Source organism: Chrysemys picta, chromosome 7 (genome assembly GCF_011386835.1).
Source record: "Chrysemys picta bellii isolate R12L10 chromosome 7, ASM1138683v2, whole genome shotgun sequence".
Lineage (NCBI taxonomy): Eukaryota > Metazoa > Chordata > Testudines > Emydidae > Chrysemys > Chrysemys picta.
The window spans coordinates 76,741,535-76,759,788 of NC_088797.1; the positions used below are offsets into that span (position 1 = coordinate 76,741,535).

At 43.2% G+C, this 18,254-nt stretch overlaps 1 protein-coding gene across 8 annotated transcripts in view; it reads left to right on the plus strand.

Moving 5' to 3' along the window:
• GRID1 (glutamate ionotropic receptor delta type subunit 1) overlaps positions 1 to 18,254 on the plus strand; it is an 890,310-nt gene that overhangs the window by 390,187 nt on the left and 481,869 nt on the right. For all 8 annotated transcript variants that reach the window (XM_065551838.1, XM_065551837.1, XM_065551839.1 and 5 more), the window contains one exon: positions 2,637 to 2,921. In XM_065551838.1, the coding sequence (XP_065407910.1) occupies positions 2,637 to 2,921 (285 nt within the window). The remainder of the gene's footprint in view (positions 1 to 2,636; positions 2,922 to 18,254) is intronic.

Consider the following 18,254-nt stretch of genomic DNA (forward strand, 5'->3'; position numbering starts at 1 on the left):
GCTGCTGAATCAGGTCAGCTCCCAGAGGGAAAAAAAACCAACAATTTTATATAATTATAATTAACACAGAGTAAATTTAGATAATGCAGATGACACATTTATTGTAAGGACCATCAAGGGAATGGTTTTAAAAGCACTTCACCTTTTCACTGTTTGATTAGTTTACTTGCTGAGCATTCCACGTACATCCGATGTCAAAGTGAAATCACTGTGTGTTCTGTGCTTTTTAAAAAAGACCTCTGTGGAATAGTTAACTGGTTGTGTCAAAAATATGTATGGTATGTAATTACCAGTGACCTGTACAGGTCCTCTGCTTCTGAGAATTGAGGGAGGCCAAATGGCTGGATCTGGCATATTGGAGTGTTTTCAATGGATCCCTAATTTCTTTTCCTTCGCTTTTTCCATCTCTTCGGACTTTGATTCCATACAAGACCAAAGTGGTCACACAGAACTAGCACAAGAGTCCTGTTTTTGTTGTATGATCAGAGCAGAAAATTTTGGAAACATACTGAGTATGTGTGGGCTTCAAAATACAGAACTTTTTTGGGAGAGGGACGGGCATAGGAGGATATGAAGGAGAGGAGGAGAGTGTCTTTATAATGGACTCTGTTCTAGATTTAAACTCTGGAACTTCTTGTTCAAAATCCAGATCTGATTTTTGTGGCTACTTTCCTCCTGCTTGAATAATGAATATTACAGATTAGAAGTTGTAGTGTATGCAGTTGTTTGAGTGTTGTACTACACCTCTACCCCGATATAACGCTGTCCTCGGGAGCCAAAAAATCTTACCATGTTATAGGTGAAACTGCGTTATATTGAACTTGCTTTGATCTGCCAGAGTGCGCAGCCCCGCCCCCCCGGAGCACTGCTTTACTACGTTATATCCGAATTCGTGTTATATCGGGGTACAGGTGTATTTGTACTGCACCTCTCCATTCCTAGGGGCCTCCTTTCTGCAGAATGGGGATTGAATGAGGGCCTCCAGAGCTAAAAGCACGAGTCTACACTCGGACTCAAGAGCTGATAGCTGTAATTACCACACTTCTTATGTGGATCAGGTTCAGTGTGGACACGCCATGAATTGACCAATAGGTTGAATATTTCCTGTGGACAAAGGAAGCTCATCAGTACTTTAGATCCTGGATGACTCCCCATTTACGTGACAGGTACTATCTTATAGAGGAAGGTGATGGTGCAATGATTAGGGCACTAACCGAGGACATGAGATATGGCTCAGTTCCTTGCTCTGCCACAGGCTTCTTGTGGGACAAATACTTACTCCATGCCTCAGTTCCCCAGCTGTCAAATGGAAAGAATGGTACTTCCTTACCTCAAAGGACTGTTGTGAGGATAAATGCATTAAAGAGTGTGTGATGCTCAGATGCTACAGTAATGGGGGCTATATAATTACCTGGGACTGGTGCTGCGGATTGTACTAGGGACCTTTAGAGCTGAAAGCATGGCTCTTTATGTGCTTTAGCCTGGGGGATAGGTGGGAGGTATAACAGATTCTTCTGTAAACTGGGCATGGGGTGGGGGTGGGGGTGGGATTGCATAACACACAGACTGGTAGGTTACAGCGACACTGCTCTGTCATGGAAACTTTACTGTGATCCTTTCTTGTACTTTCCCATAATCTAAAATAAAAGTAACTTAGACTGAAAGTACATGGTTGTTCTTTGTGTATGGAAAAATATAACAGATGTGTTAGTTGCACTTTTAAACAAAATAATAGTTTGCTAAATTGGAGATCCAAGGGCTAGGTTTTACAGCTAACACCGTATGTAGTTAGAATTTGTGTGACACTCTGTTTTCAGTAGCAGATGGTTTCAAATTTGCTTTTAAATTGCAGCTACTCTTCCAGATTTTTTAAAGACAACTTTACAGTGTTAATAAATGCTTAGTCATTCATGCTTTTCCCTTCATTCTAAAACATACTTTGAGAGTCTTCTTGGTTAAAAAGATGCACTTTTTTGTGTAAGTTTAAAAATCCTTCAGAACTTTGTATAAACCAAATGCTTGAGACTGAAATCTCTCTTTAGGGCCCCAACATTTTGATCTCTGCAATACACATCAGATGAAGGATGGTTTTGTGGCTAAGACACTAGATTGGGACTCAGCAGATCTGAGTTCACTTCCTGTCTCAGTCACAGACTTCCTGTATGACCTGAGGCAAGTTGTTTAATCTTTGCCTCCATTTCCCATCTGAAAAATGGAGACATTGTCTCCCCCCACTTCCCCGTGTTCTGTTTTCCCAACTTAGATTGTAAGAGGGTGACCAGATAGCAAGTATGAAAAATCGGGACACTTTTATACCATCGGGGTGGTGGTATAGTTGCGTATATAAGACAAAACCCCTAATATCTGGACTGTCCTGGTAATATCCGGATGTCTGGTCACCCTAGATTGTAAGCTCTTTGGTGCAGGAACTGCCTCTGACTGTGTATGTACAGTGCCTAGCTCAATGGGGTCTTGCTCTCAGTTGGAGCAATGTGGCATAACTGTAGTATAACTAACCACAGCATGTCCAGCTCTTCAGGGCAGAAATTGTATCTACCTCATTGTCTGTAGTGCCTAGCTAGACCAAAGAAATTTTGAACTTGCTCTAAACCTGTTTTCTCCTTTGTTTTCCTCAGCCTGTGACCTGATGACCCTGGGAATCTTAGCCTTAGTGACATCCACTGGTTGTGCCTCAGCCAATGCCCTGCAGTCCCTGACAGATGCCATGCACATCCCACATCTCTTTGTACAGCGCAACTCAGGAGGCTCCCCGCGCACTGCTTGCCACCTAAATCCTAGTCTTGAGGAGGAAGAATACACATTAGCAGCCAGACCGCCTGTCCGCCTCAATGACGTTATGCTGAAACTCGTCACCGAACTTCGATGGCAAAAATTCATAGTATTTTATGACAGTGATTATGGTGAGTGCAATGCATCATTTCAGACACACCACGGCATCTCTCTTGTGTTTAGCTAGAAAAGGCGGTGCAGACATACAGTTTTGGGAAACAGTTGTTTGGGCTTGTTGCAGGTTATGAGGAAAATGTTTTGAATGGACATAGATCTGTAGTTTTGAGTGAAAGAATGCTGTGAAAACTAATTCTCAGACAGGCAGCAAAGTCGCTTAGTAACACCCTATCAAGACAGCTGAAGTTTGAATCATCTTACAGGTTTTCAGTAAAATATTAATAAGCTGTTGACATTGATTGGCAGTGTTCATATGGGTATACAATGGAGTACAAGAAGAACTCTACATCAATCCTTTGTAATACGCTTCCTGTCAAAGCTGAGCACAGTTCTCTTTAAAAATTAATTTTCAAAATTTCTATTACTAACTTCTCTATATGGTTCCCCCCACAATTCTGTTTGGAGCATGTATCACAGTGGTACATTTCATGACATTTATAGTAAAGGTTAGAGTTAGCATTTCCCCTGTGTCTGATATGAGTTATATATCTGTCAGCAAAATTTTACTCTGGGCTGAAACTTGGGAAACAGAAATCTTAGCTTGAGTGAATTAGGTATTCCAAAGTCAAAATAAATTAATCTACGTGTTGCTGAACTCTCACATTGCAAAGATAAAAATCTAAGTTTATTATTTTTGCATTCCAGTGATGAAACTATGGCTCCATTTTTTTAAACTGATACTGTATTCACTGCCATCAGCTTGGAATCTGGTCTCTTGAATAGAGAACAGCAGACTTGTTCTGCCTGATTTATTTCAACCCCCTGCAAGCATTTTTGTTTGAAGTTTGACTTGCACGTTTTTGGTTTTGTGCCTTAATATAGAGAGAGGGTGGCGGGAGTGGGGAGGAGGGATGGGAAATAATGAGCGGGGAAGAGAAATTTTGTAGTGGTAAACTGTATTAGAAGTATATGGTATAGACTGTATAGTGTGTCCACTTACACCAGCAGAGCTTTCTTGTTCTAGTCCCACTACACAGCACAAGCTTCTTTTTAGCTAGCTGGGGAAAACACAGCTTTTTATTTAATTTAAAAGGAATCACTCTTGGTAAAAAATAAAAATGGTTTTAAATTTAGATTTGTTTTAAAAGGGTTTCTGAGCTCAGGCTAGTTTTGCAAATCCGGGGAACTGCCCCCAGAAACCATTTGTGAGGAAGGTTCACCCATTTCTAAAGGAACAGAATGTGGCCGTTGCTGCTGATTTTGTTCAGAAATTCAATCTAGCGCTCCAAAGCAATATCAGTTCTGTGGAAATGTCTTAGGGGTGGATTCAATATACAGATTTACGTTGTACTTCTGAATTTAGATGGTTTTTTACCCTACAGATCAAAGGCCCAATCCTGCAGGCCTTACTTGACAAAACTGCCTTTGATTCCTTGGTCATATTTGGCTATATCTCTCTTGAAAGGGCTGAAATACAGTGTACTAAGTGAATGGTTTCTGTTCTCAGAATTACTATGCAGCAAAATATTTGGCTTGCAGAGGTATGATTACTTTAGTGTTTATTTCCATACCCTCAAAATATCTTGCAAATATCACTTTATGGTTAATCTCCCTTGTTGCCCTAATTTTAAGGCACAATTTGTAACCCAGCAAATTTGCAAGGGATAGGGCTGCTCAGGTCAGGAATCTGCAGGGATGACAGTCCAAAATCTTCAGGATCCCTGGCCCCAACCACACCACAGCTAATCCTGCACACATTGCACCAGCAACCCCTTCTCCTGGTAGCAAGACTGGTTATTGAGCTATGCTACCACTGATTTCAGTACTATGGTTATGTTCCATTGGCTCTCTCTGTAAGGAATTAATATCTCAGTGCCTAACTGTGGTACCCTTACTGACATTGAATAGTACCTTGTTCTAGAAGTAAGGTACATGGTGTAAGATACTATTCGATATGATTAAGATTATTATCTGGCGCTCAGTTGGGGAGGTAGTATTCGTTGGAGAAGCACTGCTGTTGGATAACAATTGCCACAAAGTTCAAGCCTCTTTCCAAGGGGAGCATGTTTCATAATAAATAATTCCCCTCTGTCCCTTCCTATGGGTGCTCATTACTCCTTTATGCCTGGAATCTCTGATACCCAGTACTCCATGCAGAAGGACTAATGTGGGTTCAGGGGAACCCTGCTTCTCCCCTCCACTTTGTCCTCATTGTCCATTTGCACAGGTGTTTGTTCGCTTCCAAACATGCAGAGAGACGGGAGCATCTGGGTCAGTCATTGCCATCTTCGGGGGGGGGGGGAATATTCTAGGCATGACTGCATGACTTGAGAGAAATGAGCAAATGTGTGGAGTTGTTTTTTCCCAAACTCAATACTGTGCTTTCTTGAGACTAATATTCATATGATTCTGGAGTAAATAACATATACTTTTAGAGACTTCCATGATGATTCTGTAAGCCAATGTGAAGAAATTGGAAGTTCATAAGCCGAATTTTTTTTAGTAAAAAAGGGAAGCACCAGAGAAGTGGGTCGGCTTATGAATGGGTATAGAGAGGGAGAGGTGGGACACAACCCCTCCCCCCAACAGAGGGAGCAAGGAGAGGCAGCACAGCCAGAAGGGAAGAGGCAGGGCCAGAGTCTCTCCACTTCTGGCCACGCTGCTCTCTCCCCAGCCTCCGAAGCAGCTGTGCCCGTGCTGCCTGGGTGCTGTAGCACACTGCGGCCATGCCGCCTGCCCAGCCTGCTGGAACATGCTGCGGCCACGCTGCCCGGTCTGGCCCGCCAGAGCAGGCCGTGGCCGCGCTGCCCAGTCGGCCATGGCCGCGCTGCCCAGTCGGCCGGAGCAGCTCCAGCCAGGCCAGAGACATCCTCCCCAGATAAGGTGGGAAGGGATGGAATGGGGAGAGTGTGGGGGTCCCAGGCTAGGGGTGGGGTTATGTGGGGGGTGGTCACAGGGATTACTTCCCTGACCCCCAGCTTCTTCCCCCCAAAAAATTTCCTCACCAGTTGCTATCCCGGCCCATCAGGGTAAGCAGCTGGCACGCCGGGACACTTTGTTTACTTGGGTTTACCTCCATGCCTGCAGACACTTGAGGTAAACAAACCATCTCGGCCCACCAGCGGCTTATCCTCATGGCCCAAGTTTGCTGACCCCTGAATTATAGGGTCGGTTTATGAACAGGTCATTAAAATTTTCCATTTTTACTTATCCATTTTGGGGGCGGGAGGGGCGGCTTATAAACGAACCGGCTTATGATCGAGTATATACGGTAATAGTTGAGAGTAAATCCATTCACCTTTCCTATCTTGTTTTGCTTTATTCCTCCCCACCAGTGTGAAATCAGGAAAGAGGGTCATCTGAAGAAGTGAGGTTCTTACCTATGAAAGCTTATGCTCCCAATACTTCTGTTAGTCTTAAAGGTGCCACAGGACCCTCTGTTGCTTTTTACAGGAAAGAGGGTCATCATTTAATTTGGATTTTTGTGTTTCTCCTTATAATGCATCAACTAGATACTAGTTGTAGTGGTAAACCTTCTTGGGGAATAGGTTTCTCTGCACTCGATAATTCCATTTTCGCCATCTCTATGTTCAGCGGAAACAGTTTTGTGTTACTATGATTCACTGCAATGTATCTCAGTGAACCACCTCCACCAGGGCCGGTGCAAGGATGTTTCGCGCCCTAGGGGAAACTTCCACCTTGTGCCATTCCCCCTCTTCAAGCCCTGTGGCAGCTCCCCCCCCCCGCCCTGACGCGCCCCCTTCCCCCGCAGCAGCTTCCCCCCCACCTTGGCCCAGGGAGCCGTGTGGCAGCTCCCCACCTCAGCTCACCTCTGTTCCGCCCCCTCCCTGAGCCCTGCGGCAGCTCCCCACCCCCTCTCCGCCCTGAAGCACTTCCCCAGTGGCAGCTCCCGACCCCCCCACCCTGAGGCGCCTCCCCCGTGGCAGCTCCCACTCCCCGCCCGGGGAGCTGTGCGGTAGCTCCCTATCCCAATTCACCTCTGCTCTGACTCCTCCCCGAGCACGCCGTCGCTGCTCCACTTCTCCTGCCTCCCAGGCTTGCGGCGCCAATCAGCTGTTTGGCGCCACAAACCTGGGAGGGAGAGCAGCAGAGTGGGGCGGCGTGCTCAGGGGAGGAGGCAGAGCAGAGGTGAGCTGGGGCGGGGAGTTCCCCCGCGTGCCGCCCCCCCTTACTTGCTGCAGGTGGCCCTCCCCACGCCCCCCTACCCCAGCTCCAGCTCCCTCCGCCTAAATGCTGACGATGACCAGGGCGGCCGAAGATCCGGCTGATGTGGTCGCTGCCGAAGAAAATGCCGTCCCCCAAATGCTAGTGCCCTAGGTGACCACCTAGGTCGCCTAATAGGTTGCACCGGCCCTGACCTCCACAAGTATAGGGAGCCACATCTCTGCGGCATCTTCAGTGCAGTGAACGGCATCCCATGAGCTGCTATAAACTGCACCAGCTGGCTTTGGTTCCCATATGTTAGCTGAGCATTGGGCTTTGCTTTCTATCTCTTCTCCTGTACACTCCTGGTTGGCCCTGTCATGCTCCCTGCACAGGGGGTGGAGGGAAAGGAAGAGCCAGTTCCAGGCCTGCTTGACACTCCTTTATGCTGGAGGCATACTCAGCTGGGGAGTTATGACAGGTTTCCACTGCCTTCTCTCTGCAGAAAAAAATGAAACCGAGCACACCAGAAAATCTGGTACAGGAGTTTTTTTTTTTTTTTTTTTTTTTTTTAAGATACCAGTAGGTATTTTCTGGGAAAGGGAGGTGGGAGAGAGTCTGTGGACATGTAGTTGCTAACTTAGTTGGCAGGAAATTACATGAAGAAACTAAAGACTGACTACCACACACCTAATATTGGCTCCTCTGCTATCTGCTTAGTTTCTCACCAGACCTGTGCTTTTGCACTTCCAGCTGACTGACTTCCCAGCTCAGCATTCCTAATTTGACTTCTGAGTCAGGGACTGACTGTGAGGATGCAGGTCACTTGGAGAACATGTCCTTATGATCAAGGAGGGTTTACAAGCACTAGGCATTTGTGATTGATTCCAGTAAACAGTCCTCATCTATGCAGCTTTTGGAAATCATAACTTTTCCCTGAATTAACATTTTCACTTATCCATCTGTAAAACCAACTAGACTCTGCATGTCATCCTTCTAGAAACAGTCAGATTTTCTAAAGACAAAATAATGTTGTCAAGGAATCTGCATAATTAAGAAAACAAAACCTGTGTTTATAACCTCATGGAGAACTTAAAGCTGAAGTCTGTTTACATATTGATTGTCTTCCCCATCACACACTCTTTGCATTGATCTTAAACAAAAATAATCTAATGTAAAATTGACATGGCAAATATGTACACCAGGGAAGTCAAATGTTTGCCCTTACCTCAACAGGACTCTCTTACAGAGCTGTGGCTAGGATGAAACATGGCTTGTTTTACATTTTTGGCACAAACTTTAGAGAGAGAAACTTCTATGCACAAACTTTGCAGAGTGCAAGATGTTCCTTTCTGGTAGAATGCCCCAAAATCATATTTTTAAACTTGACATGAAATGGAAAGATAGGAGTGAACCTAGCAACTAGAGAGAAAAATTGCTAAATAGAAAAGGCAAAAGCCTGGTTCTATCTGTGATATTCAGGCTGTGTTGAAACTGGAACTTTTAAATTTTGCCATTTTTGTGGGGAAGAAATGAGTAATAGCCTTTTTTAATGTAGTGAAGGGACCTTTCAAAGACCTCCATCTTGAAGGTTGAGACATAAAACCTTTTCTCAATGATACAATATTCTCCTACTGGGTCATACTGATGAAGGAAAGATCAATTGGCATGTCTCCATATAGCGTTTGTACATTTGTGGAAGGAACATGGGGGATTTATGTTTTCTCCATAGATAATGTATTTTATCACTCTGCTAACCCTCACTTTTAACAGTACTTTTCTCATGCATAAGAAGTGTCATTTTAGGAGAGGCACTGAGAACTAGAAAGCTGCATTTCCTGCAGCCACGTGTGCATAAAAGAAGAAAAGAGGAGCAAACACAGTAGAATGTACTCTTGAATGTGCACATGCTACTCCTCATTGATACCAGTGGGAGTTGTGCCTGCAGAGCTAGGTATGGAAATTGGTGCACTGTGTTTACGATAGCTTAATAAGAAAACTAAACTAAGTCTCTTCACTTCTGGAGTGTGGCCAGGGCCGGCTCTAACTTTTTTGCCGCCCCAAGCAAAAAAAGCCCCCAAAAACCTGCCCCGCCGTAACAACCCTCCCCCGGTGCTGCCCTGACGAACCAAAAACAACCCCCCCGAGCGCCGCCCCGCCGAACCAAAAACAAATAAACAAAACCCAGCGCCACCCCGCCAAACCAAAAACAACCCCCTCGAGCGCCGCCCCGCTGAACCAAAAACAAAGAAACAAAAAAAAACCAGCGCCACCCCGCCAAACCAAAAACAACCCCCCGAGCGCCGCCCCGCCGAACCAAAAACAAAGAAACAAAAAAAAAACCCAGCGCCGCCCCGCCAAACCAAAAACAACCCCCTGAGCACTGCGACGCCGAACCAAAAACAACCAAAAAAACCTCTGAGCACCGCCCTGCCGAAACAAAACAAACAAAAAATACCCCCGAGCGCCGCCCTGTCGAAACGAAACAAACAAGCAAAAAAAAAACCAAAAACCTGAGCGCCACCCCAAGATTGGCCGCCCCTTATAAGGTGCCGCCCCAAGCACGTGCTTGGTCGGCTGGTGCCTGAAGCTGGCCCTGAGTGTGGCTGAGCAGTCTGAGCATAGGCATGGAAGTGAGACAGTGTAAATTCTTGCTCAGTTCTCTCAGGAAGGCCATTCAATCTCTGTATGCTTTAGTTTACCTGTCTGTAAAATGGGTTTAAAAAAAAAACAAAATTCTTCCTCACCGGGAGGTTGAGACTTAACTAGTATTTGAAATTCACTTTGATGCCCTCAGGGGAAAGGCGCTGTAGAATTATAAAGTATTAATTGGCAATAATGTAATTATAACCAGATGCATTTACCCAAGGAACCATGGTCATATTAAGCGGACACATTTTTAGGATGATTTTTAGAAGACCAAGATTAATGACCATAATTGGCTTTAATTTATGAAAAAATGGTGTCTGCATTAAGCATGTTAGTGGTTCTACTACTGTGGTCTGTGGAGTTGTTGCCATCTTAATGGAAAAATTTGCAGTAGGAATAAAAGGCAATTGTGGCATGTTGGAACGCTCCAGTTTCATAGGTCAGTGTGTTCGGATTGTATTCTGGGCTGCGTTGTATGCCAGCAAGAAATTTTCTAGCAAGTGTATTTTGTTTGCTTTTTGTTTCTTGGGTTTTACTGGTGTAGATTCATCAATGATCAAATTGGCTGATACCAAAGTTGGTGGGGTAGCGAGAACAGAGGAGAACCTAACCAAACTGTGAGATGACCTCAAGGGGTTCGAGCTGTGTGGGGATGCATGCAATAAGGGGAGATTTGGCACTAATCAATGTGAAGTGCTGCTGTTAGCAAGAGCAGATAAACAGTGCTATAACTGCCATAGAAAAGTATTGTCACTGGGTGGGAAAGTGGCAGCCAGTGGAGTGTTTTCCTAAATATAGAGTGCAGGATTGGGTCTACATGCTGCACTGCCAGTACACCACTGATTGACCAAACAGCACCTTTAATATATACTAAATATAACTGATAAGAATCTGCTTGGCTGTGAGGAATACAAAGTCATTCTGTTTCCCAAGAGATGATGAGTAACAGTTGTGTTTTTAGGTTAGTCTTATAATTGGAAAACATTTCTCTCTTGTGCTGTGGTTTCATCTTAAGATCTCTACATTTCCATACACAAACACATTCAAGCAAAACAATTACTCATTTAGGGCCCGAAATTGCCACTGTGCCGGCACTACTCATGCAAAAGGGTGCTGCAGTACTTGGCTCTTAATTCTGTGTGCCAAAAAAGTGACTAATACAGCAGACTGGAAAATGGCAATTATTTTCTACGAACATTTTCAAAAGAAATGTGTATGTGCACACATACATTTTTCTAAAACTTTCATGAACCAAAAATTGTGTGTGTGGGTATGTTTTGGAAGGAGGCAGAGGGAGTTTTCTGAAAAAATGGGAGAAATTTTTGGAAAATAAAAAAAAACCCCTTTTTTGTTTTCGAAAAAAAATTGGACAAATATTAACTTTTTTTCATAAGAAAAATTCAGCCAACCCTAGCAACTATGTGCCAGCTTCCTGCTATGAAAATTATTCCTCCATAAGGGATTGGAAACGAATTGACTTTCCATTTACTAAGTGCCTTTGGGATTCTTTTGGGGTGGGTCAGATTTACATCCCCCATGAAAGAGGAATGTAATTTTCAACCCTTAGTTCCAGCTCTAGGGGATCCATTGTAGGTCAGAGCCTGCTGCCATTGGCTTTAAGGACTGCCGCTGTCCCACTATGTAAGTAGAGTTAGAAGAAACCATTGCAGACTCTGAATCTTACAGTTGTGTTAGTTTCCCCCCCCCAGGTGCAGGGAAATGAAAATTTAGCAGAACCCAGCCTTATTCCGTAGCTGTGGAGCCAGAATCCCATGGAAACTCCGTGTAAGTGCTGCTCTGCCTTTCACGCCTCCCTAGCTGAGATATGCAGAAATTTGCTTATCTGTTCCAGGGCGTGTAGGGGAGGAACATTTAGTTACAGATAAAAAATGGCACCTTAAACATACCTGTTCCACTTTGTGTCTTCGACTCCTGGCTGATATATATACCGATCAGAGTTAAGAATGAGCTGGTTTTTATTCTGCTTCCTCCATCGTTAGCAGAACTGTGTGAATAAATGCCTTTTATTTGGTTTGCTGGCAGTTCTGAAAAATATGGAGGGAAAATCCTTTCATGTCAACCCAAAACAAAATTTGTGAAATCTTTGAACTGAAAAGGTGGGGAAAATCATTATATGAGTGAAAATAAACATTTTGTCTCAAAACTAAATATTTCAGTTCGATTTTCCAGCATTTTTAATATTTCTAAAATGGAATTGAAGGGAATTTCATGAGTCATTTTGCACTGAAAAATCAACTTTTCCATTTATTTTTTGAATTTACCTTTTTTTGACTGAAACAATCCAGCAAAATGCTTGTCAAAACAAATCAGTATTTTTATCCCCTGCCCCTCAAAAAGGCCAAAAAATACCACACAGCTCTAATTATCAATTAAGTTGTTAGCCAGTTGTGTCTACAAATCCCTGTTATTACTGCTGAAGATGTCAGGAGCAGATAGAACAGAACTTGTTTTTTTCTCCCCTTCAGATCCCATGCTGAGTTTGTAATACTGACAGAGAAAAAAATTAACCTTTTGACTTCTTCTAAATTGAGCAAATTTGATATGGAAGCCATTGAAGAAATGGTATTTTGTGTTCCCACATTTATTCTCTAAATCACTTTTCTGATTGTAACAGCACTTAATGTAACTGGATTATGTAAATTGAGTGGATTTTTGTCATTTGTTGGTATTTTTTTTAGTAATGCATTACAATACATAACACTGAATGTAATTAAATAAAATGTCATTTCATACTATTACTTGTAAATTATTTTTAGTAGTACATTCTTAAGTAATATAAATATTCATTTAATTATGAACAGATATTAGAAATCAGAAGGAATTATCCTTCCATGTGTGGCATTGCATACCTGGCCAGGTGAGAAGTTGGTGGAGGTTACTTCTTTCACTAAAGCATTAACTACTGGACACTGCCAGAAGCAGCAGCATAGAAACATAGGGCTTAAAGAGTACTTGAAAAGTCATCTAGCCCAATCCCCTGTGCTGAGCCAGGATCAAGTAAACCTAGACTATCACTGACAGGTGTTTGTCCAACCTGTTCTTAACAACCTCCAATGACAGGGATGCCACAACTTGTGTCGGAAGCCTATTCCAGTGCTTAACTAGCCTTACAGACAGGGAGAACAATTGATCACCATCCTCTAACAGCCCTTAACATATCTGAAGACTGTTATTAGGTTCACCCTCGTCCCAAACTTCTTTTCTTAAGGCTAATCATATCTAGATTTTTTTTAACCTTTCCTCGTAGGTAAGGTTTCCTAAAACTTTCATAATTTTTGTTGCTTTCCGCTGGACTATCTCCAACTGGTCCACATCTTTCCTTAAGTGTGGCACCCAGAACTAGAGACAATACTCCAGCTGAGGCCTCACCAGTGCCAACCAGGGTGGGACAGTTATGTCCCGTCTCCTACATCTGACACTCCTGTAAATACACCTGTGACAGAGTGCAGGGTGCAAACAGGTGAGCCTGTACTCTGATCACTCAAATATTAATTAGTTCTCCTGGAGAAAACTGATAGGGGTAGTCAGTCAGCCTGGCCGGCTGAGCCAATTACCCCATCAACAGGGGACTGATAAGAAGAGGTACAGGAAGGCAATGGAAAGGGGAGAGAGGGAAGAACAGCCTTTTTTCATTTGCGGAGCCCTAAAAATTTTTGAATGGAGTCCAGACCCCTTTGGAAATCTTAGAGACAGGCTGTCACCCACAGGTTGAAAACCACTTTCTTAGGCCAATTTGCTTGGACTTAGAAAGGAGTTAAACATCTAAAATATGATGGTTGAGGTCTCACTAGAGAGCGTAGACTTAAGCAAGATAACCTACAATTGTTTGTACAAAAGAAACAAAAGGGGAAATACAATCTTTGAAATGAAATCTCACTTCTTATCCTCTTAACTCTGGGATGGGGAGGAGGAGGCGTTCTTCAAGTGATGATCCTTATATGTATTCCAAATGTGGGTGCACATGCGCCAGAGCCAGAAGTTTTTCAGCTGCAGAGTCCATTGACTCATGCGGTCATCTTACATTTCCTATAGCCTCACATGGAGCATGTGGCGACAGTGTGGGGCAACGCACCCTCAGTTCCCTCTTACCACATGTTCGGCATCAGAATCCTCTCTTGGTGCTCATAACTGCTATGAGAAAGACAGTTATAGACAGGTTCAGTCAGGTGAGATGTTGTGTGATGACCCCACAGGGCCACCCACATAGACAGGGGCAAGGTGAAGTGGAAGCAAGACTTGCCGGCACTGCCAGCTCCCGCGATGACTGAGGGTTACGATAGCCTGCCAGTGCACGATCCTCATCCATGGCAGGATTCTCCAGGCTCTGCTCCACATACTCCTCCTCAGTTCAGTGGACAATGGAATCTGCCCTGGACAGCAGGCCGATGGATCCACTGATCCCACCTCAAACTGCTGTACTTACCCCTGCGGACGCCCAGATCGGTGGAAGAGTCGCTCCTTCTGAGCTGTGACCTGTCTCCACTGGTTGTGGTACTGCCCACACTGACAGCTCTGCCATTTCCAGAAGCTTATTCAGACTCAGAGGGCTTCTTAGCAGAAGAGCCACCCTTTTCCCCATTCTCCCAGCGTATTGTGACTTCCGGGTGCACTCACCTTTTCTGATGCACTACACGCCGGGCCCGCTTGGGTAGTACCCCTATCTTTGGGGCTCATAGTACAGGACCCAGGGCAGCAGGGCCCACGTGGGACCCTTATTGCTGGCCATACTCACCATCAGTGGCCTTATATCAATCCACCCATCCCCCCCGGCTGGCACCTTTGCTTGGTAGCTTGGCATTCTGTTTAGCTGGGTTGTGAGGGAGAAAGAGATGCATCATCCATAGGCACATTGAGAGATTTTCACCGAGGTGATTAACAATACTTTCATTTGGCTATTTTAGTTTCTCCTCTCAAGGAGCGGAACTCCTGATCTATGGGTCTTTAGACAAAGTGAACCATTTTATTATTGTCTTTACTTCCTAGGTGGATCCTATTTTGGGATAAACAGAGGAGGAGTCAGTGGTTATTAATCATTCAAGGTATATCTGTTATATATCCCACACACTATGAATCTCTCCCTGTCCTCCACTGCTGCATTTGAACTTAACTGAGATGCTGTGAACAGTGCCTGGACTAAATTTTCAGGCTATGCCAGTCCATAGCTCTAAAATGCAATACAATTGTGCAACTTCTCATGATGCAGGGAACTTCTATAAATAATGTCTCTATCTGCAACACACTCTGCCCTATGCTGGATTCTTGCAGCTCATGGTAGATGGGGCTGGAGTAAGTCCTATGTGGAACTCAGGAAAGAGCTGTTTCTTGGAATTAACCCTCCTTCCTACACACACCTACATAAAAATGGATTGGCCAAGGTGGGGATGTACTTGTGTCAGAATGCTGGAGAATAGCCCTGCTTGGTCTTTTGCCTTTAGCTGACAAAAGGTGCGGTATGGCTCCTCCTGCACCCTCTTCATTCTCACCCTTTGTCCCGTGCTTGTGATGAGGTTCTTCAGCCTAATGGCCCCCTTGTCTTTGCTGTGTCTAAGCTCAGCACAAAGCTGCATGTTTCTTGGCCTCCTTCAGTGTTTTTCTGTGGTGGAGGACTAACAGTCTGCCTGGGAATATCCCCTCCCCTCCCACTACTCATGCCAAGGTATCAAAGGAACTCAAAACATTTTCCCTCTTCCCTTTCTGATCCCATGAGCACGTCTGAGTGGACACACTGCATGGGTAGCACTATTAGTCTTTGTCTTCTCCAAGAAGGGGGCAAGATTGGGCTGTCCCTTGAGGACAAAGTTCATGGAATGCCAGTGTGCAAGGTGATAGACCTATAAGTGCTAAAGTGACCTTGAATATGTTGAATGCACATTAAGTATACACTTTTCCCATCCCAGTGTTGAGATTTACATATGTAACTCATTGGCATTTTTATTATTATCATGCACTATAAATACACACACAAAGATGCGGATGCTACCTGTGTAAGTTTACATGCAGAACTGCAACTTTATTAGACAGAATTACAATTTTCTTAGCACTCAGGAACCAGGAAATTACAATGTTAATTACCTTCAAATGTAAAATCATAATAAAGTTTATTCTGAAAAGACAGGTGGAAGTTTCAAATAATGTGCATTGCAGTGATCTGCATGTGATTTAAAAACGTAAAACAATTCTGTATAACAACAACTTAAAAACAACTAGAGCTGTAAGAAAGCTTTGCAATGAAAATGTAAGAATTTTTGGATTTTGTATTATCAAGATTAAAAAAAGGAAAAACTTGTATCCATCCTAAAAGAAAATGAAAAAGGGTAAAAAAAAAACCCTGATCATTATTATTTATAATATGTATTTGTGTTGCAGCTAGTACCCCTTGTCATGAATCAGGACTCCATTGTATTAGGTGTAGTGCAAATGACATCTGCAAGCAAAGAAGGATTTTGCAGTGTGTCCAAAAAAGTTAATGAGTCTGGCTATGTGGAGCAAGGAGGGACATGAATTCCAGTCAGGGAATTCTGCTTCCATTTATATTGAGAGTGCCAACCTGAAAATTTTTTGCTGTTTTGCAATTCAGTCAGCATGGTGCAGGGAGAGACTGCCTCTGGTAATTGAACCCCAAACCATCTAGACTTGTATAGGTTAAGATCAGAACCTTGAACTCCAGCCAGAACCTTCCAGAAGCTAGCACAGCTGTTGGAGTTATGGGTTGCTGGTGTTTATATGCTTATATGAAACACTATGCCACAGACTTGACATTAAACACTTTTAGGAGTTTCTCTGTCTCCTATAGTGTTTGAGCACCTCGGAATCTTTTTAACGCATCACCCTTGTGAACTAGGGAAGTGCTATTATCCTCATTTCCACGTGAACTGAGGATAATAGCAGCTGAGATCACTGGTAGGCTAAGTGACATAAATGATCTGGAAAAAGGGCTAAACAGTGGGGTGGTGGTAACATTTGTAGATGATCCAAAATTACTCAAGAAAGTTCAGTCTAAAGCACACTCTGAAGAGTTACAAAGGGTTTTCAGAAGATTGGATGACTGGGGAACCATGGCAGATTAACTTAATTGTTGATAAATGCAAAGTAATGTGTATTGGAATATATAATCCCAACTATACATACACAATGATGAGGTCTAAATTAGTTGCTACCACTCAAGAAAGATCTTGGAGTCATTGTGGAGAGTTCTCTGAAAACATCCGCTCACTGTGCAGTGGCAGTCAAAAACGACAATGACGTTAGGAACCATTAGGAAAGGGATAGATAGTAAGACAGAAAATATCATAATGCTACTATATAAATCTATGATATACCCACACCTCGAGTATTTTGTGCAGTTCTCATTGCCCCATCTCAAAAAAGCTATATTAGAATTGGAAAAAGTACAGAGAAGGGCAACAAAAATGCTTAGGGGGTATGGAACAGCTTCCAAGTGAGGAGAGATGAAAAAGATTGGGACTTTTCAGCTTGAAAAAGAGAACTAAGTGGAGGGGATATGATAAGTCTATAAAATAATAAACGATGTGGAGAAAGTGAATAAGGAGTTATTATTTACTCCTTCATGTAACACAAAAACCAGGGATCATCCAATGAAATTAATAGGCAGCAGGTTTAAAACAAATATAAGGAAGTACCTCTTCACACAACACACAGTCAACCTGTGGAACTCATTGCCAGGTGATATTGTGAAGTCAAAAGTATTATTGAGTTCAAAAAAAGAATTAGATCGGTCCATCAATGGATATTACATGAGATGGTCCATTCTCTGGTGTCCCTAAACCTCTGACTGACAGATGCTAGAACTGGATGACGGGGTATGGATTGATCACTCAATAATTGCCCTGTTCATTCTCTCTGAAGCATGTGGCATTGGCCACTGCTGGAAGAAAGGATACTGGGCTATTTGGACCATTGGTCTGATCCATTCTTATTACTTGCTTCAAGCTCATCTGTTGCAGAGCAGGGACTTGAACCTAGGTTTCCCAAGTCCTCAGCTATGTCCTAAATAGCGGGAGCTACTGGACCATCCTTTTTTCCCCAAAATCATGTAAAGCTCTTACTGACCAACTGTGTGCCTCAAACCAGTTTATTTTATTTTTGGGGGGTGGAGGTGTGTGACATTCTAAATTTAGGGGAGGGGAACCAAAAACTTCTAGCTCTGGAAAGGCTGTTGAGACAGCAGACTTTAACATTGTCTTTTTTTAAACAAAACAAATCAGTAAACCTATTTTAATTTTTTGAGGTTTGTATTGCACCCTTTAAGCCCTTGACAGTTGGGATTTGTGGTAAAGAAGATGCCTAATTTTACAGGTGGAGGGCTAGAAGAAAAAGAGAATTAAATCCCAGTATTCCAAATTAATGTTGATGAGACCTTTATGCAGCACATCATTTTATATTTGTCTAATCTATAATATATAGGTCCAATACAACTTACTTAATGAAATATAAAGCCAGATTGCAGTGCCTTTGCTCATGCTGAATAATACTTTAAACTACAAATTGTCCCA